The sequence below is a fragment of the Pteropus medius genome, unplaced genomic scaffold (genome assembly GCF_902729225.1).
Source record: "Pteropus medius unplaced genomic scaffold, Ma_sr-lr_union100, whole genome shotgun sequence".
Classification (NCBI taxonomy): domain Eukaryota; kingdom Metazoa; phylum Chordata; class Mammalia; order Chiroptera; family Pteropodidae; genus Pteropus; species Pteropus medius.
Window position 1 is genome coordinate 177280 of NW_024352004.1, and position 24103 is coordinate 201382.

General features: G+C 48.5%; 1 protein-coding gene across 2 annotated transcripts; it reads right to left on the reverse strand.

The window, feature by feature from the left end:
• Positions 1 to 3318: 3318 nt before the first annotated feature.
• On the reverse strand, positions 3319 to 21479 carry MEOX1 (mesenchyme homeobox 1). 2 transcript variants are annotated; one of them, XM_039846623.1, is made up of 4 exons: positions 21368 to 21479; positions 20554 to 21068; positions 5359 to 5529; positions 3319 to 4195 (listed from the first exon to the last, which is right to left on the reverse strand). In XM_039846623.1, exons 2-4 carry the CDS (start codon positions 21020 to 21022, stop codon positions 4122 to 4124), a joined length of 714 nt encoding a protein of 237 aa, XP_039702557.1. In that variant the 5' UTR covers positions 21023 to 21068; positions 21368 to 21479; the 3' UTR covers positions 3319 to 4121. The 2 variants fall into 2 exon arrangements, with proteins under 2 accessions (XP_039702557.1, XP_039702558.1); XM_039846624.1 differs by having other exon boundaries at positions 20554 to 20881; positions 21368 to 21460.
• Between the last annotated feature and the right edge of the window lie 2624 nt (positions 21480 to 24103).

The window sequence follows — 24103 nt, forward strand, 5'->3', positions numbered from 1 at the left end:
TGAGGAGCAGCTGGTCCCCGCTACTGTTCACCCAGCGGTAGTCAATCAAACGCCAGCACTGAAGAGTGGGAGGAGTCCAGGGGGTGTTCAAAAGAAACTGGAAAACACTTGATTGATATGTATGTACATTTTTAATATCATCATCAAACTCCCCTGGATGGACTCACTAATTGTGTTTATTGGGGAAATTAAAATTCTCACGTCGAAAAAGATTTCTTTTCCCTATTGATTCCTATTGATTGGCAAATGTTGCTGGCTGAAGTCAGGCATTGGCCTACTGTTGAAAATTAGTTGAGCCTTGTTGACACATTAAAACTTCCTCTGTGTTCTTTTTGATTTGTCCCTTTAAGTGTTCCTGGAGTGCCCAAGTACTTGATCTGGGAAAGCACTTTAAACAGAAAAGAAAGAGCAAAGGAATTTAGGAGAGAAATTGCGTGGTGTGTGTATGGGGAGGGGGAGGTGGCTTGGTATTGCCGGAGCATGGAGTTTGTAGTAGGGGTGGTGGGATGAGGTTGTAGAGTGAGGCAGAGGCCAGGGCATGGGGACCCTGAAGACTTGTGTAGGGTTTTAGACCTTATTTTATAGGTGATGGGAAACCATTGGTAGGTTTCAAATCAGGAGTGACATAGCTTGTGCGTGTGCGTGTCGTGGCGTGTGCGTGTCGCGTGATGGTGCGTGTGCGTGTGTGTGTGTGTGACTGCTTTGAAGAGCCACAGATCAGAAGGAGGGAGAGCTATTGGAGACTCTAATTTAAGTGAAAAATGTTGACAGCCTTAACAAAGGCAATGGTGGTGGGAAGGCAGTGGGTATGAGAAATTTCTACATAGGAAGCAAAGTGAGCAGGACCAGGTAATTGGTTCTGCAAAGTAAAGAGGTTAGCATCAAGCATATGTCCCAGGTTTCAAGGACAAGTGAATGGGTAGGTTGTGGTGTCTCCAGCTAAAATACAGGTTTTGGAATGGAGGCTAAGGAGATGGCCTAAAGGAGAAAGGAGACTTCCCCTTCTGATGCTTTGAGCTTGCCATGCCTATAGTCACCTAGGTGGCCAAGGACAGTGGGCAGTGGAATATGAAACCGTAAGCCCCCAGAGTGGGAGTAGGGAAGTGGTGTCCTGGTGCCAGAATGCCAGGATTCAAATCCCAGTGTAATCTACTGGTGTGGCCACTTTTCAAGAGGTGGTGCAGCAGTAACGAATGACCCCCAAATCCTAGGGGCTCACAGTGATGAACTTTTATATCCTCATTGACATATATAAAGGTTTTGGTTTGGCATTGGCTTTGCTCTACATCTTTCTCATTCTGGAACCCAGGCTAACAGTACTACCTCTTAGAACATTGCCTGACACGGAGTAAACACTATATACATGTAGGTGGATGGAAGGGAGGGGAAAGGAGGAGTTATTTTTAATGGGTACAGAGTTTCAGTTTGGGAAGAAGAAGCAGCTCTGCAGAGGATAGTGTCCGTGGTTGCCCAACCACGTGGAAGTAATCAGTGCTGCAGAACTGTCCACTTAAAACGGTTAAAATTTTATGTTATGTATATTTTACCACAATAAAAAAATATAGGTAGGTGGGTTCATCTGAGGAGAGCTTGAAGCAGAGGAAGGCGGTGGCAGAAAGAGGACACCTTGGAAACCAGCAGTGGGGACAACAGTATTGAGAAAGCCGACTGCTTGGGGGAGGGCGGGGGGCAGACAGAGAAAGAAGATTCTGGACAAAGAAAACCAAGAGAGTTTGATGTCCTCTGAAGCCACTGGAGTCAAATAAAGAGAGAGTGTTGGAGTGCCTGAAGGGGTCTGTTTTGCTTGACTTTGAACCTGAACCTTCCTTTTTGGCACCTTGATTCTGGTGGGTCTTCTGTCCTCTGCTAGTTCCTGATAATGTAATTTCCGGTCACTGCCTACACCTGGCCCAGACTGCCTCAAATCTAAACCCTGGCCAGGTCTCCTATCCTGGCTCCCTCCCTCCCTTCTTTAGCCAGTCCTATTTTGTTCATTGTTGACATCTCCGTGAGACAATTTTTTTTTTTTTTAATTAAAAAGACATAGAATTGGGGGCATTTTTTCTTGTGTCATTTTTATTACTGTTAGTGTATGTCGTTTTACCCTGAAAAACAAAACTTTCCGGCTTTGAATTTAAAAATTAGGGATGGTTAGTTTATGGTCAAGATTCCTTTAATAACAAAAGAGTTCATCTTTTGTTTATAGAACTTTGACTGTTTGATAAACCATAGGTTTGGGAAACTGAAAGCTAAAATTTTACAATGAGAAATGAAGACAATGCCATTGCATGGGAGAAAAGATTTTTTGGCAATGATTACACTTGCACCCCTACCTTTCGAAGAACCTAAGGGGGGATACCTTGTTCTAGATGATTTCTTCCCCTTTTTTGTTACTTCTAGACATTGGCCAATCACCATACCAGCATAAGAGGATTGCACACAGAACAGTGGTTCTTAGCTCTGCAAGGAAAAAGGCCTGGGAACTTAGCTTTTTTTATTGATTTTATTTCTCCAAGAGTATTCTTACTAAGTGAATTGACCTTGCACAGTTAACTTGATGTAATCTTAAGAAAATAAATGAAGTATGCTTTAGAAAAAAATCACACATGCTCTAACCAGCCATCTCATTTGGCAATCATTTTCCACAACATTCATCCTTTTGGGATGGGGAGGTGGGGTTCTTTTTACAAGTGAATGATTAAATCTACCTACAAAAGATCCAAACTCTTGCTGACCTCCCTCTGCGACAGCAGCTGGTTTTGGGAGACTGAGCACTGGGGTGGGCAGGGGGTCTCTCTTCAAGGCTTCAGTTGCCCCGGGCTGTTTGGCCATCAGTCCTGGAGTGTCACCCCGAGAGGACATGCACACTTCACACACACATAAACTTAGTAGCTCCTTCCATAATAACAGCATTTGTGGAACACATCAGATGGGTTCAAGTGCATCCTATCTTGTGGAGAAAGGATTGGTCTTTTATCCCCATTTGCAGTCAGAGTCTTTTGAAAACACAAGACACTGCAGCTAGAGAACCTTTTTCTCCAGAGTTCCACATTTCTAGGCCCTCACCCAGCAGCCCTAGTATAATTTCTCCACCCTCAGAACATAGGGGACACTTTCCAGCCCTCAATTCAATAATGTGAGCATCTGGATAGTTTTTCAATTTAGAAATTGTGGGTTTAAAAGGAATAGCTGCTCTGTTGCTCTGGGGCACTGCTCGACAGTCCCAGCTGTATTCCTGAATTGATTTTGAAAAAGCAGGTGGTGTCCTGGGTCCATTTCAACCCCACCCCCACAGTCGAGCCTGTGTGAACGGGCCTGTATGGGACCGCAGAGACCTACACCGGGCCGTTTTGCCGACCGTCTTCTTCCAGCCAGCGCTCGTAAACTTGCCCACCTAACAGCCAACAAATTGGGAGACAAGGATGGTTTCTGATTTGCAGCAGCTGAGTTTCTGTCCTCAATCCTTCTCGCACTGGGTTTTCCTGGGGTCTGGGGACAACTCAGGGTTTCCAAAGCCTCAAATATAGAGCCCAGAAAGGAATGGTGTTCTGGGGCAGGGGGGGTGAGGTGGTGGTGGTGGTGGTGGTGGGGTGTGTGTGTGTGTGTGTGTGTGTGTGTGTGTGTGTGTGTGTGTGTCAGTTATTTCCTTTCTTGTGAAGCATTAGCTTTCATGAGTCACCAGCCGGTCCCAGTGCTCCTCTCCCAGCAGGCTGGGTGGTGTCCAGGAGGGTGGTTGGAGGAGGTGTGGGCAGCAGCCAAGAGACCCTGAGGAGCAGTGTCCCTGGAGCTGCTCCTGGCTTCACTGGGGTCCAGTCTGGCTGCTATATGATTTCACGAGAATTGTGGGAAGCAAAGGCCCTGGGGAAGGGGCCGCTAAGACAGAGCAATGCTGGACAGAACTTTCTGGAAAATTTCAAGGCTCCCAGGAACACCGGGCAGCTTCATATCCAAAAGTCACTCCAAGATGTGGAGAGGCTGCCTGGGGTGAGTGGGAGAAGGTGAAGGTGGGATCGGGGGGGGGGTAGCTGGGTAAGGGGCTCAGTCTTCAGTCTTTTTTTCTCCATGGAGAATCTCACTCTGAACTTGGAGAAGCTGCAGAGTCCCCATCCTCAGGGTCTTGCTCATGAGGGGAGATGGGCTGACCTCCCTTCACACGCTTCCACTTCATTCTTCGGTTCTGGAACCACACTTTGACCTGACGGAGGAAGCAAAGGAGCCCAGTGAGTACAACCAGTTCCCCAGCTGATGCTCAGGCCAGCTAGGTGCAGCTCCAGGGACCCCGGCTCTGAATACTACTTGCCCCTCCTTGTTCCTCCAAAGGTCCAGGAATTGGGACCAAAGTGAAGACACACCAATCTTCCCAGAGGCCTGCCTTGTATCTTCAGATAAAGAAAGCCCTAGACAGACATGGGAACAGGTTCTACAAGTCACTCTGCATTGGTCCCATCCCCCTTATCATGCCCCTGTTTTCCAGTATCAACACTCCCTCCCTCTAGCTTCTAGGTCTGGGAGCAAAAGATCACCAGACTCATCTTTATAAAGCACCTTTCATAATGCACCTTCCAGCTTAAGTAGCTCTGGTCTGCACATTTTCTCACTTGAGCGTCAATGTTACCTGCAGGTTGGGGTTATGACCTGTTTTACAGGTGGAGATCCGGAGAGGGAGGGAGACATGTCTCAAGGGTCACAGGGCTAGGAAGTGGTAGAGGCAGGATTTGAATCTAAGTCTTTTGTTCTAAACCGAGCTCTCTGGCAGAGTGCTTTCTTTATCAACTGAAAACTGCTATCGAATATTATTATTACTATTATTACTATATTTTACTCCTCGTCAGAGCATGGGTGTGGGTGGAATGCTCTGAGGGAAAGCCCAAAACAAAGGGCTAGGAAGTTCTCAGAGTGTGCCCAGGAACCAGCTGCATACCCGAATCAGCTGGAGAACTTATTAGAGATGCAGAATCCAGGCCTACTCATTATTACTGCACAATCGCTCTCCGGAGTTCCAAAATTGGCATTGTAAACAAGCGCCTAGGTGATTCCAGTGCACACTCAAGTTGGGAAAAAAACAGATGAGAGGTTCCAACTCCGGCTCTGCGTCAGAATCACCGGTGGACCTTTGAAAAACTCTGATGCCTGAACTACAACCCAGACCCATGAAAACAATCTTATCAGTGTAATTAAAATCTCCCCAGGTGATTCTCAGGTAAAGGCACAGTTGAGAACCACTGCACTGGGCAAAGGGAGAAGAAAAAGAAGAAGGTTGGGTGGGGGTAGGGAGTGGTGGGAAGGGAGGAGGGTGAGAGAGCCAAGGAAGGGATGCCCAGAAGAGATCCCTCCCCACCCCCCCCACCCAGGAAGCACCTGCGCTCGGAGAGTCCAGGTTCACAGCGATTTCATATCTCCGGAGCCGGGTCAGGTAGTTATGGTGAGCAAACTCAGCCTCAAGCTCCCGCAGCTGCTCCTTGGTAAAGGCCGTCCTCTCCTTGCGGGCCTTGCTGCCGCCCTCTGGCTTCCCTCGGTTCTCCTGGTTGTCTGGGGAGAGAGGGACCCAAACAAGAAGATGTGAGGTACGGGGGGCCTCGGTTCCCTTTCTTTTGTCCTCAAGCGACAGAACAGCCTTTCTCTATCTCTCTTATTTTTAAAGATGCTGAGAAAGAACCCATATTGTCCCTTTGTCTTTCCTTTAACTCCCTGAAAATGGGGAAGTTTTCTTGGCTCCCAACTTCAAGTGTCACCCCTCCACACACCCCCCCCAACTTTTTTATTCCCAAAGCACAAGAAGCTTTTTTGGCTGTTTAAGGATCTCTACCACCCAGCCCGTCCCCCAGCTTGACATGAGTCGTGGCTGTAAGCTTGTGGGCAATATGCTCTAAAACAGAGGTTCTCTGTCCACAGCGACATCAGCATCGCCTGAGAACTGTTAGAAACAATAGTTCCGGGCCTCACCTCGGACCTACTGAATCAGAGACTCTGGGAGTGGGGCTCAGCGATCTGCTTTAACAAGCCCTCCAGGTGATCCTGACACATGGTCAAGTTTAAAAAACTACTCCAAGACCTTGCTAAAAGGGGACTCTGGTGGCAGCAGCATCAGGGAACTGGTCAGACCTGCAAGATCTCAGCCCCCATCCCCACCCCGCCCTCCCCATCCAAACTACTGAATCCAAATCTTGCATTTTAGCAAGATCACCGGGGTAGCTGTGTGCACATGTAAACAGAGAAGTGCTGCTTTAAGTTTCCTTCCCCCTTTGACACCAGGAGAAGTTTGGAAAGTTCATCTATGAAGGAGGCTCTGAGTTTGACACAGCAAAGGCTCAATCATAATTGGCTAACGGTGCAGGGACCAAGCACAGGACATGTATGTATCAGCCTCACAATAACCCAACTAGATGAGTTCTAGTGTTAGTCCTATTTCATAGACCAGAAAACTAAGCACAGAGAACTAAGCAAGCTGTCCAAGTTCATCCAGTGCCATCAGCCAGTGAGTGGCAGAGGCAGGAATCAAACTTTTCACTCACATACTGTTCAAATGAAATCTATGTAGTAAGGGTTTACAAACTGTAAAGTGCTGTAGCAACAAAAGGGATTGTATCCTTATCTCCTGAGCAGAGTAAAAGGTGCTCTACCTTCCTGTTAGTGGTGGTAGTGGGTGGAGAGGCGCACAGGAAGGAGACACACACCTCGCAATTAACTAACAATGGGTGCCGCGTGTCCGGTGCAGGCTACCGGAACCACCCTTCCTGCCGGCCCTAAGTTAGAGAAATCTTTCACTTCTCTGTCCTGGTTTTACAGACATGGAGGCTAGGGCTCAAAGTCAAGTGCATTGCTGAAAGCTGCACCCCGACCTCCTGCCCCTTCGAGGCCCCCATCCCCACCTGGTTGTGTGTGTTGTGCGGGAGATTATCTGTTCCCAGAGGCTGAGTCTAAACTGACCCAGGGGTGGGGGATAAGGCAGGCAGGCTGCCCACACTCCCAGCCATACAGCGACATTGCGGCCCTGGGTGGGGACATAGAGACCCCTCGACAATCTCGCGTGCCAGTTCCCTTCTCAGCCCTTCCTCCTGCTTTGCATTCAGCCCCCTTGTGTTTGAGTCTTCGTCCTCTGCCCTCGCTTCACGCCGCCGCCCGAAGCCCGGGACAAGGGTCGGGGTGGCGTCTCCGGGCGCAGGGAAGCTCCTGGTAAAGCGATTTGGGCGCTGCGGTCCCTGCCTGGCGCCCTGAGGGGAAGATGAGTGGGCGCTGCTAGCATCCCGGGACCCCGAGAAGGCGGAGGAGGGGACGCCCCCGGGAGCTCCCCGATGTCCCGATACGCGAGTGGTGGGGGCCGTGTCGCCGGGTTCGGAGGGGCAGGAGGGAGCACACTCTCCGGCTGGGCCGCCTGCCGGATGGCCTCTGGCTCCCAGCCGCAGAAAGCAGACCCCTCCGGACGCGGGAGCTTGGGCCGGAGGGGAACGATGCGCAACCCCGGGCCGTGGTCCCCCAGGAATCCTCGGCCTTGGAAGCGCGGGTCTGGAAGGGCGGGCAGTCATGCAGCGGGGTGGGGGGTGGGGGGCCACCAGAGCACATCCCGGCTAAAAGCGAGGCCGGGAACGCCCACCCCCTCACCCCACCGACTCATTTCCCGCCCTCTCCTGTCCCAGCCCTTTCCTTTAACAACTGAGGGGGTGTAAAACCCTGCATCTCCTTGCTGGAGCCTTTGAGGAAGTCACTAAATCTCTCTGGGTTTCAGACACCTCCTCAAGAAATTGGGGAAAATGAAGTACCTCCCAGGGTTATTGGGAAGACTGGACGAGTTAATGTGTGGAAGATGCTTTTAAAACTTTAAAGCAGTGGAAAAGCATAAAGTTTTCTTACAATCCTTCAACTCCAGGAGATGGCATCTGAGGGGCTGGGATGATAACAGCCGGCATTTCCTGAAGGATTCCATGTGCTCGGATGCAGCTGCTTTAATCCTCCACACAACACCCCTAGGAGCAGGTCCTCTTATTATCCCTTTTAGCTCTGTCATGTGGATTTGTGTGATAATTTGATTAATAGCTCTCTCTCTCTCCCCCCAGGGATGTAACTGCTTTTTCTCACGTGCTACTGTGCCTGGCACATAGGAGGTATTCACTATTTGCCAGATCTTTCTTAATATACAGAGGAGGAAGTGGCCTCAGAGGGGCTCAGGACCTTACCTAGTGTGCTGGGAAGCTTTTAGGGGCAGAACTGAAATTTGAAACCAGATCCACCTGACTAGAGCCCAGGCCAGCAACCCTGACATCAGGTTCTCCATTTAGCATCTGGCTGGTTGGGGGCTGGAGCTGGACCCCGGCAGCTTTGCTTGTCTCCACCGCCAGGGCTCCTGGGAGGCCTGTCTAGGGTTGATGCCCATGCCTATCGCCCCTCTTCTCCCAGGCCTGCTTAGGTATACAGAGGTGCTCTATGGAATCCCAGAACCACCAACCACTCACCCCCAGCACCCACACAGTCCCGTACATAATCCTCCTGAGAGACACGAGGGGAAGTAGGGGGAGGACTCCGCTGAGCTGGTCTCGGACTGGTTATGTGGGCAGCCGACCACTATCTACTTGGTCGACACTCCTTACCTATTTTCCTCTCCTGCCTCTATTGTCCTGATTTAGGCACTGGGGTCTCAGAATGGGAAAGGAGAGGAAATAGGACAAAGAAGTCTGAGTTGAGAACCTTGGGCAACCTCTGCTAGAGGGGGTGGGATGCTGGCACCAGAAGGACGGCTGGCACCGTCTTCATCAGCTTCCTGGAGGGAGAAGAACTTCCATCACTGGTGGAAATGACAAAAGGCCAGAAGTATGGGAAGCTAGCTATGAAAACGGAAGTGGACGTTATGATTCTCTTTGTTCTGCAACATTTTCATCAACACAGGAAAAAAAAAAGGAAAGAAAAACTATGAGCACTTTCTCGTGTCATTTTTGGCCAGAGGGTGTTCAGTCTGCCAGCTCACATGCGCAGTTCCTGGGCACACTAACTCCAGGATGGCTTGATCCCAAGAGTACACCTTTGTTGGGGAGCCTCCCTCCCTCTCTGAGTCTCGGTTTCCCCATGTATAGAAGTATGGGGTTGGGCTGAGTCTTCTTTCTCCTGGAAAGCTGGTGTCAGAGTTTTTTTTTCCCCAATATGCAGCCCTGACACCCTTTTCTCTCCCTAGTCCCTCTTCTGTTGAGAATCCCTGGTCTTGAACCTGAGGCCCCTTCCAGTTTCAAATATTCTTGTCTTGGCCTCTAGTTCCTCCAACCAGTCAGATCTGGGGTCTCGCCATGTGCTCTGTCTTAAGACACCCTACCCCAGCCACCCCAAGGTCCTTGGCCCAAAGAACAAGGCTATGTGGGGGAATTTCTCTCTCCCTCTGACATGCAAATCTCTTTACCCCAAGCAGAGTGCAGGGGGGTTGTGTTTGTAGAGGTGTTTGAGGACCCATTGGAGAGCCTGGGCTTTAGCTGGCTCTAAGAAAGAGCTCTCTGACCTTGGGCAAGTCTCTTAAGTTTTCTGAGCTTCAGTTCCCTCATTTTCAAAACGAGAATAGCTACATCCACTGTGATCAGAAGGCTGCTGAGAAGGTGAAATGGGATGGGTAAGCTGCGTCTAACACCTGGCATAGTGCCTGGCACGCTATTGAGACTTTGAAAGAACCACCAGAAGAGGTTCTACTGGAGACGATGTTGGAGAGATGATTCACGGTGGAGGTTAGAGATGCTGCTGCTCAAGGTACCATGTCTCCAGAGCTGTGTGAAAGGGATGCCTTTTCAATGTCCGGCTTTTTAACTGTTTTCCCTTTCTCCATTACTATTCTACATCTCTGCTTGGATCTCTGTCTCTGGCTACTATCGTGTCAGGCTTCCAGGGGGCCATGATTCCAGGCATAGTAACGAGCATCGATCAGAATCACACATTGGTTCTCCTGGTCCTGTGGGTGCCTCTTCAGGACTGCAGAAGGAGAAGGCTGGCACTCAGCCGGCCTTAAGCAAGAGCTGCTCCACCCTGCCCTAGCGCCTGCACAACCCTCTGAGCGAGTAGGACCATGATGGAACAGCCAGCAGTGCCCAGAGAAATTCAAACAGGATGTGTGTGTGACTGCGGTTTCCACCATGAGCTTTTACACCACTCAAAGTAAATTATTTCATAAATAGCTGTCACTTTTGGCAGGCCTTCCTAAAGCCAGCAGACAGCTTTATCGGAGCTACAAGGAAGTTCAGACAGACTCTGAGAAACATGCCTTTTGGAGTCTTGTATCTCTATTCCTCAGTTCTCAGCCATTTTACATAAATTTCTGTCCAAGACCAAATAGAAAGCCATGTTTTCAAATAGCACTTTGCAATTGACAATGGACTTCTTTCCTCCATAGATGAACTTCTTTTACAGATGAGCCTAGAGTAGATAAGAGACATGCCTAAAGACACACAGCAAATTAGAGGCAGGACTGGACCTAGAACCCAGATTTCCTTGATAGGAAGATATTTCCACATAGTAGTCTGCTTTCTGCTGTAGCCGCTTAATTATTCCGTGAGGTAGGTAAGGTACACATTAGCCATTAAACAGATGAGGAAATTAAGACCCAGGAGACTGAATGGCTTGCTGAAAGTCCCCTGGGACCAGTGTAGTGCTATACCTGCTGTGTCACACTGCCCTGAGGGGATGATGAGCAGGGAGCTATGAAAACGGAAGTGGACGTTATGCTCACTCCATCTGTGTCTGGATCTAGGTCTGTCTCTCTGGGACTCCCCAGGGAGGGGAGAGGGAGGGGATATTTGGGGCATGATGTCAGTAGGTGAGACTTTGACAAACCCTCTGAAAACAGTGTCTGGTTTTCTTCACAGTGCATACCTTTGACGTCCTTGTTAGTTTTGATATTTTCAACTTCAGGAGTCAAAGCCCATCAAAATAGACAAGATCTGGACGGAGCCAGCCCAAGACCAGTTGAGCTTTGGCTTCCAGGACCTCTCTGGCTTCCTGGGACTGGCCTGCCTTCCCCACCAAGCCCCACCCACCTCAATATCCAGGCCCTTTCTCTCTCCTGTAGGTGCCTGAGGAGATGATACAGGTACCTCTTTGAGGAGCCCAGCAGTGGGGCTGGAGAATTCAGAATGTTTTCTTGGAGAGAAGCAGATTCTTCTGGAATGGGAATGCCTGGTGCCACACTAGTCTTTGCTGTGAGTTCCAGGTGGGGTGGGGCAGTGAGGGTGACCCGGTGGTGAGGGAGGGTGAAATGAACGGGGTGATGAGATGGGGTGTAGGGCCCGAGGAAGACAGGAAAAGAGAAGTGAGAGGGAAAGGAGGCACTGGAAATGAGAGGTGGGAGCAGCGGCAAGCCTCTAAGCTAGACTAGGGGGAGGCACAGGCAGTGCTGGGCTTTATTTGTGTTTATAAGTTCCAGATGTCGCCCGTAGCTGTCACCAAAGGAAGTGTGGGCTTCAGGACCCCGGCCCACTGCTCACACTTTTCCTTTACCACTGCACTCAAGGAAAACAGAGAGAAACATGAAATATAAAAGGGTGGGAGGGGGTGGGGAGGGGCGGAGTGCTGGCCAGAAGCCAGGGAAACCTGATTCAGTGAGAAGAGAGGGCCTTGGGGCAAGGGGCTGGCTCCTGGGGTCTGCAGGAGTCCTGCCCCTCAGAAAGGGCCGCTCCGCTTCTGAGAGCATCTCTACCTCCCTGGGCCCAGGTGCCCTAATTTATTCAAGCCAGAGAAATAGGTGAGCGGGGTGGGACTCCTGAGTCCCCAGCCTGGCAGGGGGGGAGGCAGGGCTGAGGTGGCCCCTAGGCTGATCTCCTTATAGCCCGTGGGCTCTTTAGACCCTTCCATCTTAGAAGCTGGTCAGAACATTGGTGCCTCAGTGGAAACTGACTTTTTCCAGAATTTCCAGAATGTACCTGGGTGGGGCCTGAGCACGCCCAGGCACAGGGTTTGTGCTGATGCCTCTCAGTTCAGACGATGGCCAAAGCCTGGGCTCCCACCTTTGGGCCCGGATCTCTGTCTGTCAGAGGAGGAGAATCAGGAGCTCCCCTGTCTCTCCTCCCAAGCTGGCCACTCTGGAGCCTAAGGCTTCCTCCTCACTGGGGGTCCTGGGGTTGGATTTGGGATGAGAGGGCCTGCAGCCGCCATGCGCCCCTGAAACCACACCCTGTACAGCACTGTGATGACCCTGGACCAGTGAGCCTACAGAGGCAGATAGGCCTGGCCGGTGGCAGGCTGCAAAGTCTCCATTTGAGCTTGCATCACTGTCTAGCTGGATTTTGAACACAGGTGACCCGGGAGGCAGCCAGGATCAGGGAAGACTTTGAAAAGAGAAGGGTACTCATTTGTAGGTTTTGAGAAATTGAACTGAGAGGTTACCAAGTGTTGGCTGTGGTCTCATCTAGTCCTATAGCAACCCTATGGGATACTGTTATCCTCATTTGTCAGAGGAGGACTCTGAGGTTTGGACTTGCCTGAGTTCACACGGCCAGGAAGTTGTGCATCTAAGACTTGAACCAGGTCTGCCCTATTGGTGCACTTAACATTAGTCCCTGACCCCGTTACCCCATTACGAGGTTGCAGCCCAGCAAAGGGGTGGGGTGGACATGAGATCACCCAGCATGGTACTCAGCATCGCTCTAGTGACCCAGGTGACAATCATTGAAGTTGTCTATTTCATTGTCATCTCCTTTCCTTTTTCCTCTGTCAAACAACCCACTTCTTTAGAGACTCATTCCTAAAAATGTCTCCACTTTTTTTCATCTCTGTTCGTAGGTGTAAGATAATAATGCAAGGATCTGCTTGGTCAGAAATAACGCTCTCTCTGAGTGCAAAAGCTCTAGTGGCAACAGGATGCCAGGCTAGGAAAGCTCTGAGGTCATGCCTGCCTCTGAGATGCTGCTTTCACTAGAGGGGTTTTTAACTGGAACATTTGTGCCACTGCTAGAACCTTGTCCCTGTGCTCATAACCCCCTGTTTATGGGCTGAATTGTGTTCCTCCCTCCCAATTCATATGTTGAAGTCCTAACCCAAGTACGTCAGACTGTGACTGTATTTGGCAATTGGACCCTTAAAGAGAATAAATAGTAGAAGCCTAGGCTACCACTTTGGGCCCCCCTCCTTAAGTTAAAATGAGGCTGTTAGGGTGGGCCCTAATCCAATCTGACTGGTGTCTTTATAAGAAGAGTCATAGATTAGAGCGCACAGACAGACGCCCAGGATGTTCACACACGGGAAAGGCAAGTGAGGATACAGCAAGAAGGTGGCCATTTGCAAACCAAGGCGAGAAGCCTCAGGAGAAACCAAACCTGACGACATCTTGATTTCTAAGTTTTAGCTTCCAGAACTGTGAGGAAATAAATGTCTATTGTTTAAGCCACCTGGTCTGTGGTATTTTGTTATGACAGCCTGAGCAGACTAAGATAGCCCCTAACTCTCTGTAGCCAATGCTCACCACTGAGGAGAGAGAGAAAAGCCATGAGGGGTGGTTGGCAAGGCTGACGCTAGCCCATAGGGGGCCTCTCTGCAAATTAGAAAAAGGTGCCCTTTCCTCTAGACTGGAGAACACAGCCACATGTCCATGCGACAGCTGGGCCCTCTAGCTGTCCAGCCATGGTGGCCGCCTGACTGCTCTGCCATGGTGGGTCCACTTTATTGCTCAGCCATAGCAGCTCCACTTATTTCCCATGGTGGCCATGGTACTTGGGAACTGACCCCAGTATCCCATGGGGGATTCCTGCAGAGTCAGCTTGACCTGCATGTGGCTGTTTATGTGTCTTTCTGACCCCAGCACTCGCTCTGACCCTGGGCTGGTTTTATAATCGAAGTCTGGCTCTCTGCACACTTTTTCATGAGTGAGACTGTAAAAATTCTGATGCATTTTACAGAAGCACATCAAACATGGTGGGGACCCTCATGCCAGGCAGAGAAGCCAGGCTCAGAGAGAAGGTGAGAAAATGAATGAATGAATGAATGAATGCCAGGCTGCAATAGAGACTATTGACCAGACATCGAATGAGCTCCTCCCATGTACAAATGTTTCAACAGGTGCTCGGGAGTCTGCATGGGTGAATCAGACCTCATTCTGGCCCTCCGGGCACTTCAATTTTTGGAAGAAAGGCAGCCATATGCATCTATAACTCATATGCATCTAAACCATCTTGGCCAACTGTGGTTTGATGCTAAAACAGAGGTATAAACAAGGCTTGCTCTGTGTGGGGGGTGGGGAGGGAGGTCAAGAAAGAATTCCTAGACACTCGACAAACTAGAAATAGAAGAATTATCTCAACATAATAAAGGCCATATATGAAAATCCTTTAGCTAACATTATATGTAACGATGAAAAACTGAAAGCTTTTCCTCTAAGATTAGGAACAGGACAAAGATGCCCACTGTTGCCACATCTATTCAACATAATTCTGGAAGTCCTAGCCAGATAAATCAGGCAAGAAAAAGAAGTAAAAGGCATCTGAATTGGAAAGGAAGAAGTAAAATAACTTTTGTTTGCAGATAACATGATCTCATATGTGGAGGACCCTAAAGATCCCATAAAAAACCTATTAGAACTAATAAATGAATTCAGCAAATTCAGCAAGTTGCCAGGTACAAAACCAACATGCAAAAATCAATTGCATTTCTATATGCTAGCAATGAACAATTTGAAAAAGAAATTAAGAAAACAACTTACATTTACAATAGCATTGAAAAGAATAAAATACTTAGGAATAAACTTAACTAAGGAGACGAAAGACTTGTACACTTAAAACTACAAATGGTTTCTGAAAGAAATTAAAGAAGACAAATAAATGGAAAGACATCTTGTGTTTATAGATTGGAAGACTTACTATTGTTAAAATGTCCATACTACTCAAAGTGATCTACAGATTCAATGCAGTCCTTATTGAAATTCCGATGGCATTTTTTGCAAAAATAGAAAGAAAAATGATCTCTAAGGACCTTTAATAGATAAAACAATCTTGAGAAAGAAAATATGGAGGCTTCACAATTCCTGATTTCAAAACATGTTACAAAGCTACAGTAACCAAAACACTATGGTACTGGAATAAAGACAGATAAGTAGACCAATGGAACAGAATAGATGCCCAGAAGTAAACCCTCACATGTATGGTCAAATGATTTTCAACAGACGTGCTAAGGCTAATTGATGGGCAAAGGATGGTCTTCAACAAATGGTGTTGTGAAAACTGGATATCCACATGCAACAGAATGAAGTTGGACCCTTACTTTATACCATATTGAAAAATTAACTCAAAATAGATTAAAGACCTAAACATAGACCTACCTAAAACTGTAAAACTCCTAGAAGAAAACATGGAAGAAAAGCTTCATAACATTGGGTTTGGTGATGATTCCTTGGCTATGACATCAGCAGTGCAGGCAACAAAAACAAAAATGGACAAATGGGAATACATTAAACTTAAAAACTTCTGTGAAGCAAAGAGAACAATCAACAGAATGAAAAGGAAACTTATAGAATGGGAGAAAATATTTGCAAACCATATATCTGAAAAGGGGTAAATATCCAGAATATATAAAGAACTCCTACAAGTCAACAACAAAAGTCAAACAATTCAATTAAAAAACCGGCAGAGAACTTGAATGAACATTTCTCTAAAGAAGATATACAAATGTCCAATAAGCATATGAAAAGATGCTCAACATCACCAATCATTAAGGAAATGCAAATCAAAACCGCAATATCACCTCATACCCATTAGGAGGGTCGCCAACAGAAACAAACAAACAAACCCAGAAAATAAGTGTTGGTTAGGATATGAAGAAATTGAAACCCTTGTCCACTTTTGATGGACCTGTAAAATGGTACAGTGGCTATGGCAAAGAATATGATGGTTCCCCAAAAAACTAAAAATAGAATTGTCGTATGATCTAGCAATTCCACTTCTGGGTAAAAATCCAAAAGAATTCAAAAGCAGGATCTTGAAGAAATATTCGTACACCATGTTCATTGCAGAACTATTCATAATAGCCGAGAGGTGAAAGCAATCCAAGTGTCTGTCTATCACCAGATGAATGGATAGAGAAAATGTGGCATATACATACAATGGAATATTATTCAGCCTTAAAAAGAAGGAAATCCTGTTATATGCTACAGCATGAACAAACCACGAGGATATTATGCTAAGTAAAATAAGCCAGTCACAAAAAAAATAAATACTGCATAATTCCACTTATAAGAGGTACCTAAGGTAGTCAAACTCATAGAAACAGAAAGTAGAATGCTGGTTGTTGTTCGATGGATATAGAATTTATTTCAGTTTTACGAGATGAAAATTTTTCAGAGATCTGTTTCACCATAATGTGCATGTAGCTAACACTACTGTACTATACACTTAAAAATGGTTATGACGGTAAATTTTGTTATGCATTTTTGACCATAATAAAGAAAAGATTTCAAATACAAGATGTCCCATGGTAAGACCTCTCAGAAGAGCTTCTATGAAGTTAAAAATTGCATTTAGAAAATCAGCACAGGTTCTAGTGGATACTATAATTTGAAATTTTTAAACAATAGCTTTCACTGAAATGATATTATATACAAGTGGAGCCATAACCAAAAAAAAAGAATTCTTGAAGGAGGTGGTTTTCAGACCAGATGTTAAAACAAATAGGACTTCAATCAGCAGAAGAAAAGCAGGGTGTGTTTGCAAGGCAAGTAACCTGGTGTAGCTGGTGGCAAGGTGTGTGGAGATGGGGGGAGGAGGAGAATGGAGGTGGGAGGAGGTGGCCTAGCGAGCTAGTGGGGAGAAAAAAGTGAAAGGGCGCAGTCTGTGGTGGGTTTAAACCTCAGGCCAAAGTTCAGGCAATTACTGGGAGAGCAGGCAGAATCAAGTCTTGCATGAGAAAGGGGAGGACCCAACCTAGAGAGCTATTTGGAGCTAAAGGGGAGACAGGACAAGAAGTATGGAGTCTGATGAAATGCCAGCCAAAGGCAACCAGCAGGGCTGAGCCTGCTTTCCCAGTGGTGATCAATTCCCCTGCAGCCAATCACCTTCCTTGAGCAGTCAGAAATCCTGCGTAATCCCTCCTCCCATTAAAGGCAGTGGGTGGGGCAGTGGCCTCATGCCAGCAGGGGTACTGGCACCTGGCTGGATGTGGTGGTAAAGATAGCATCAGCTGATGCTTCATCAGTTTTGTGCCAGCAGAGAGTCTCAGGTGGGGTTCAGGACTCTTCCTGACCATTTACTTGAGCGAATCAGCTCTGTTTCCAGTCAGAGTATAGAAGGAGCAGTTGGGGCTGGCAGAGGAAGGAGAGGGGGGAGCATAAGACGTTCCTCTTAAAATAAACTTTTAGTAACTTTCTGTTACTGGAACCCCCTTGGCCAGCCAGCATAGAACACAATTTAACAGGCACAGCTCAACCCCAGCCTCCCCAGCAGATCTCTGAGCTCCAAGCTCCTAATTGACGACAAATGGATTTTAGTACCAATAATGATTGCAAGAAGTTCCCATGTCTTATACTCAAGATGTAGGAATTTCTGAGACAATGTATTTGAAATATTCAATTCTATTGACCCCATAAATATAGAGAGATTTGTCAGACTCTGTGTTCCAAAGGCTGGTTCTGGAAATATGGGCCTAATGCCATTCGTAGCTGCTATTTATTGAATTCGTGGGCCAGGCATGGTGTTAATCTCGTGGATCACTGCATTTAATGTTCACAGAGACTCTATGTAAAAGGAGCTATTATTATAGTTTCATTTTACAGCTGGAGAAACTGAGGCTCCAAGACATTAAGAATTTTTCCAAAGTCATGCAGCCAAAAGTTGCAATGCTGACATTGAAACCTGTCTGATTGTAAAGCACCAAGAAAAACGCGTTTCTCATCGATGCTAGTTAACCTCCCAGAGATGGCTTAGCAAGGGCCAGGGTGAGACGCGGAAGGCACTCACACTGAGCACAAAATGCAAAGGGTTCCTAAAACCTCAGTAATCGAGAGAAATAATATTTTAATGCCATGTTTTTAAAAATCAAAATTAATGCAAAAAAATACACGATGAATAAAATATTAAAATTTTCAATAAGAGAGTATCAAACCAGTGACTCAGGATTGGCTGGGTGGGGAGAAGGTCCTTTGTGGGTTTGTCTCTTGTGAGCAGATTCCTGAAGCGAGTTGTGAGCTTTGCCCACCACGTTCCCTTTGCCCACCACGTTCCCCTTTTTTTAGGCTCTTACAAAGCTGATCTTTCCCATCTACTTCCCCTCCAGCTGAATTCCAGAGGAAGACTCAAGTAGCTATAAATGGGAGATAAAGATTTCTATGCTGAACAAAGAGTGGGTCTGGAACCCCAGAGTATAAATAAAAGTTAGTTTGCTGTGCCCTGCCTTATATGACTGCTGCCATTGCTGCTGCTCCTGAGGAGACTTTGAGGGAGAGCCCAGGGCTCCTCCCAGATGAGAACCTCCCCCAACTCGAGGATGACCCTACAAAGAAGTGCAGGGCATTCCGTAAAGGGTGTCCATTTGCTCTTGGGGTGGCCAGCTCCTTGGCACGCGAGCTTGTTCCCTAATGCAGTTCCGTGGGCCACCAGCCAAAAAGAAAGATGCGTATTTAGGTCTTGCTGAAACACAGAATGATTTCGCCTAAGCCCAGCCCTTGGCTTTGTCCATGCCTTCCCAATGCCTTGGCTCTCAGCTCCCTGAAAGTGGCTGGAGGCAGCCGAGGGAGGTGTAGGCAGAGACGGAGGAACTACAGTGGCCAGCGCCACAGAGGGGAGAGCTCTTCGACCAGGCGCAGAGCCAAGCTGCTGAGAGCTCCTTGGAGAGAAGTGAAAAGTGCCCCATTGTCGGCAAACCTCCAATCAGGGCTAGCAATAGTTCAGGATTTAACGGGTCGAAAATTTAAAGGGCCCTTTTATTGAGCAGCGGAAAGGGCTATGGTCATTATCACCCATTGTGAGCACGTTGAGGGGCTTCTTCAAGCATGGAGACCCAATATTTCAAAGTGAGGATTGTGCTTGAGATCTACTGAAGGGTGTGGGATTTGGGGTCTGAGTCTGGGCTTTGAGCTCATTTCTAGGAAAACCGACTGTCCCAGTTTGCCCCAGGGCTGAGGGGTTTCCTGGGACACTGGACTTTCAGTGCTAAAATCTGAAAAGTCCTGGGCAAATTGAGATGAGTGGGTCCCTCTCTTTAGACTTCATTCTAGCAGTGATCCCCTCAAACTTTCCGTATCTTTTTTTCCTCACGTATAGAACCAAGATACTGTTAAGACCTGCCGGACTTACCTCGCAAGCTGGCGGGGCTCGAAACAACTAATGAATGTTGTCTGCCACACCTTGAACCTGATTATAGTACATCCACTGCCAGACAGGCATCTGCGGGCCTGTCCTCCCTCTCAGTTTGAACTCTTTGGGTGGGGGAGGAACGAGACCACCTTATTCATCATCTGTGCATTCCTAGGGCCAGTGCTTGGCAAAGCGAAGATGCTCGGGAAATCTGTGCTACATTGAAAGCACTTTGTAAAGCAAAGCACAGAGTGTGCTCATTGATTGGTTGGCACTCTCGTTTTCTGCCTGCCCTGGTTAGCCCCATAAGAAGGTCCTGTACGGGTTTAGACAGACAGACGTTGCCCCAAGGGTGGCTGTAAGGAGGACATAGCAATGGGGGCAGAAGGCATGGGCATTGCCTTGTTTTGATAAAAAGTGAATAGGCAGTGAGAGAAGACAGGGAGGGTCCCACAGGGAGATAAAAAAGCAAGAGGGCCCTATTACAGGGAGGAGATGAACTTTAGCTGGGATTTAAACAAGTGGGCCAGCTCCATCCTCTGGCCTCTGGGCTCTAGCACTAAGCTGGGCTTTACCTGCATTGAGGTCCAATGCTTGCCCTTGGATGCCTACCTCTCCCCAAGGCCAGTGATCCCTCAAGAAGGCCTTCCCTGGGGTCACCAGACACCTCCTCCCCCCACCCCCACACCCCATGTTGAGCTGTCCTTTGGCCTGTGCACAGCCCAGCTGGGCAGGGTAATACCTCGTGAGCAGTCTGTCCTAAATCTCACACTCCATCTCCCCTCACCCCTTGCCTCTCTCATCTCAGTCTTAGGCTGCTAGGCTTCTGGAGACATAGACTCCTGGCTCTGCTTGATCGCCCAGGGTTCCAGCCTTGGTCCTAGCCTTCGAGACTTTGTCTCAGCCTTCTTCCCTGATAAGCAACCCTGTGGCTCTGGGACCATTCAGAGCTGGCTGGGCCATGGTGGGGAGAAGCACGACCCCCAGGCAGCTGGGGTTCAGGAAAGCCCCTCTCCAGCTCTTGCCGGCCTGCACTGAGGTTCTGTCTCACATATTTTCCAAATCTTTGTGGATCTTGTTTCATTCTCTTGCTGGCACATACTTCCTAGGGCCCAGGAGTCCTGGGGACATAGACACAGCCCTCCCGTCACAAGAGGATCCTAGAACTCTGAGTAGAGGAAACTCCGAAGGTAACACCTGCCTTCAGGTAGGTTAGATAGTATTGTTCACAATTCATGGTCAGGGCAGTTAGGCTCAGAGAGGGCAAGCAACCTTCCCAAGGTCACACAGTATAAGAACAGTCATCTGCCCTTTAGCCACCTACCTGAACTCTCCTTTTTCCGTCTGCTTGACTTCTTCTCCGTCTCATTAGCAGTTCTCCCAAGGACCTCATAGTCCTCGCCTGGGCCTCCCGTGTTGTCCACCAGGCCTGGGCTGCTGGCCCCCATCTCCCTGGAGCTCCCAGCTGGGCCCGGGTTAAGCCTGCGCCGGGCCTCCGAGACAGGGAAGTGCCATTCGGGGGGTTGTGGGAAGGCGGGGTGCTGCTCAGTGAAGATGCGCTCCTCCTGGGGTAGGCTGTGTGGGGTGGCCGCCAGGCAGGAGGCAGAGAAGTCAGGGTAAGCTGCTGTCGCTGTCGCCGAGAAGTCTGGTTTCTGGTGGAAGGAGAACGGGGTTGGCGGGTAGTGGGGTAACCCTGAGGCCCCACTGCCTTCGGAGTGGGGATTTCGAAGGCAGCCCCAGACGGGGGCTGGGGGGTGGGGGCTCCTCATGCAGCTGCTGGCCACGGGATCCATCTGCCGTCTGTGCACGCCTCAGTCTTTTAAAGGGTTGATTCTTATACTTTTTATATTCGAATTTTAAAAAATACAAAAAAAAAAAAAGGAAAAAGAAAAAAGGAGAGAAAAATGTTCAACAGAAAGTTCACCCCAGGAATCAAAACAAAAACCAAAACTAAAGTCTCTTTTTAAAGTCCGTGCACATGCGGCCAGCTACACGTATGTGTGGGCGCACACCTACGTCGGACTTCGCTCCTTGCTTCCTGCCCCTGCCCGACACACCAGACTGCCTATTGGGGTTCCCTGTACGTGTATTTGTCGCCGATGACACTAAACATTTTCACTGTCCCAGCCCAGACGCACCAGCTGATGGAGGGGTTGTCCCGAAGCCCGCAGCAAATGCCTGCAGAGGGCTGGACCAGGGCTGCTGAGACACACTTTTAAATGCTGCAGTGAGGAGAGAGTGACAAATTTCTGAAGTGAAATGTGAGAGAGGAGAGGGAGGGGTTAACCCGCACCCACACGATCCCCTCCAACCAAAACCCGAGCAGGCAACTATTAATCATCAGAAACCTTATATGCACATCTAATGGGATTTGCAGATGGAGACTTTTAAAGAAACATTGTCTGTATTTTTTTTTTAAGGAGAGAGAGCAGCACACACACACAACTTCTTTAATGTGCCTCCTGTAACACTATGAAGTTATTTTATTGCACTGTTAACAAAATTCCCCAAGACTTGGATTTGGAAAAAGCCTTAAGTCAGGTCCAGAATCCATCAAGTGCCAAATTCCAGGGAGTGAAGCAGGCAATAAGTGCAAGAGACAAGTTTGCTGATTGCATTTGATTTAAAGGCCCTTCTACTGCTGCTTGCAAAAAGGAAGGTGGGGATTAAAAGAAATCTTTTTTTGCAAGTCTCAGCGGCCCACTAGGGTCTGTGGTATAAAGGAAGACATTCTCCAGAAAAAAATTATTTCTCTCTGCCCAAAGTGACATTCTCACTTTCTCAGTAACTTAAAAAAACAAAACAAAACAAAACAAAACAAAAAAACCCATCAGATTCTTCCTTCCGCTCTTTAACCCCTAACTTAATGCCAATTAGCCACACTCTTCTCTAGAGGGATTTCAAGTCATTTTTCTCCACGGCAAAGGAAAAGCTCTTAAATAAGTCCTTTGAAGTTTCTTCTGGCCTCCCCCACCTGCTCCCTGGCCCCCTAACCTTCACCCACCTGCTTCTCCCTCCCCACCCCCAGAGGCCAAAGCTTCCATGGACTCTGGGGCACAGAAATAGGAATCGGGGGTATTCTCATTCCCAAAGGAGTTCTCTTTGGCAATGGTCACATGGTCTTCCCGGCTGGTGCCTATCACAGGAGGGCCACTGCTATTTCAACTGGTTAATCTGTCTACTTCATCCCCATGGCCTTGCCTGGTCTCCATGGAGGGTTAATGTAATTTCTTGGAGGATGACATTCTGAGCCCACGGGGCCAGAGCTCCTCTCCAACCAACTATTTCCACGGCCCAGAGCAGCAAAATAGGGGGCTGAAATGGGCACGGACCATAATACCAAGGTCTCTGCCGTCTGGTTGCAAAGGAGGAGAGGTCTTGGCTCTGCGGCCCAGAGGCTGCATACACACTCTTCATGGAACAGGCATTTCGTCTTCCGGAATGGGCAGCCAGGGTGTTGCAGGCCAACAGAGAAGATGGGTCATAGCCACAAATCAGACTCACCTCTCTGCTTTGTCCAGGACTTAGCTGTTGCATATACATTTCTCCTCTGAACATCACCACTCTCCCATTATGGGTAAAGTTAAGGATTATGTTCTACCTTTTACAAATGAGGCTCAGACAGATGATGTGGGCTGCTCAGAATCACATGGCTAAGAAATGGCAGGACTGGAGTTATCCTCAGGTGTCTGGAGCAGCTTGATGTATGGACTTCGGGCTTAACCAGGTGTGAGTTCAAATCTTAAGTCTGCTACTTTCTGGCTGTGTGCCCTGGGACAAGTCACCTCACCTCTCTGAGCTTGTTTCCTCATCTGGGATGATGGTCCATTCATCCACTGATGAGAGTTGACATTCATTCGCTGATCTTAGCACTTCCACATAGTCCCCAAATGGATCTCCACAAAAGCCCTCTGAGGCAAACGCATTTCTCACATCCACTTTTTTTTTTCAGAAGAGAGGACTCTGAAGCACAGAGAGGCTGTGTAACCTGTACGGTGTCACACAGCTGGGAAGCAGAGGACCCAGAATTCAAACCCAGGCAGCCTGGCCTCACCGCATCAGAATACCTACCCCACAGACATTTGAAATTTTTTAAATGAATCATTTGTGTGAATTACACAGTAGATAATAGATAAATGCGGCTCACATCCTAGCATATCTTATTCTCCTTAACCCGATGATTCCGAAGGGAGGCTGTGGGGCTGGGGAGCACTGAAGAAATTCTACAGAAACAGCCTTGAGAGGTTCCCTGAGGGGCTCCAGGCTGTGGGGGCTCTAGAAGGAATCCACAGGAGGCTGGGAGGAAGATCTGGCCTTTCTGGGGCCTGGCCCGGCAGGCTGTAACCGGATTCCTGCTCTGGTCTCGCATCTGGCCCAAGGACCCCAGCCCAGGGAGGCCCAGCCGCTTGGCCCTTTGCCCCTGGAAGAGGTGGGCCCTGGGTCATGGTGGGGTGGGTGGAGAGGTCAGGAGGGGCAGCAGGGAGGGGACACAGCGGGGATGCTCCGTGTAGGGCCCTGGCACCCCGGCGCCCGCACAGCTGCTGGTGTCTGTCAGCTACCCCGCAGGGCGCGGCCAGGGGCCCCGCTGGCCTCTACATCTTCCTGACAGGCCCCTCTTCTGAGGCCAGGAAAAAACAACAACAGTTCCTCCCCTCTTGGCAACCCATTTGTTAGATGAAGGCCGGGCACCAGCACCTTTAACCTCCTCAAAGTCAGCATTTCCCCGTCAAGGCCCCGCGGGCTCACGAGACAGAGATGGATTGAAGTGGCTGTTTATGGAAAAAAGCCCTGAGGTCCGGCGGCCAAGGGGAGCAGGGTTTTCAGGAAGGGAGGGGACCCCGTTTCTGATTGTTGTCGGGGGTGGCAGGGGTAGG

Excerpts from the sequence above, each read along its gene's own strand:
- MEOX1 (XM_039846623.1), bottom strand. The coding sequence starts at position 21,022 with ATGGATCCCGTGGCCAGCAGCTGCATGAGGAGCCCCCACCCCCCAGCC. Across the intron at positions 5,530-20,553 it reads ACGGAAAAAGGAGAGTTCAG|ACAACCAGGAGAACCGAGGG; the intron begins GTAGGTGGCTAA and ends CTCTCTCCCCAG. Across the intron at positions 4,196-5,358 it reads CCTGGACTCTCCGAGCGCAG|GTCAAAGTGTGGTTCCAGAA; the intron begins GTGCTTCCTGGG and ends TTCCTCCGTCAG.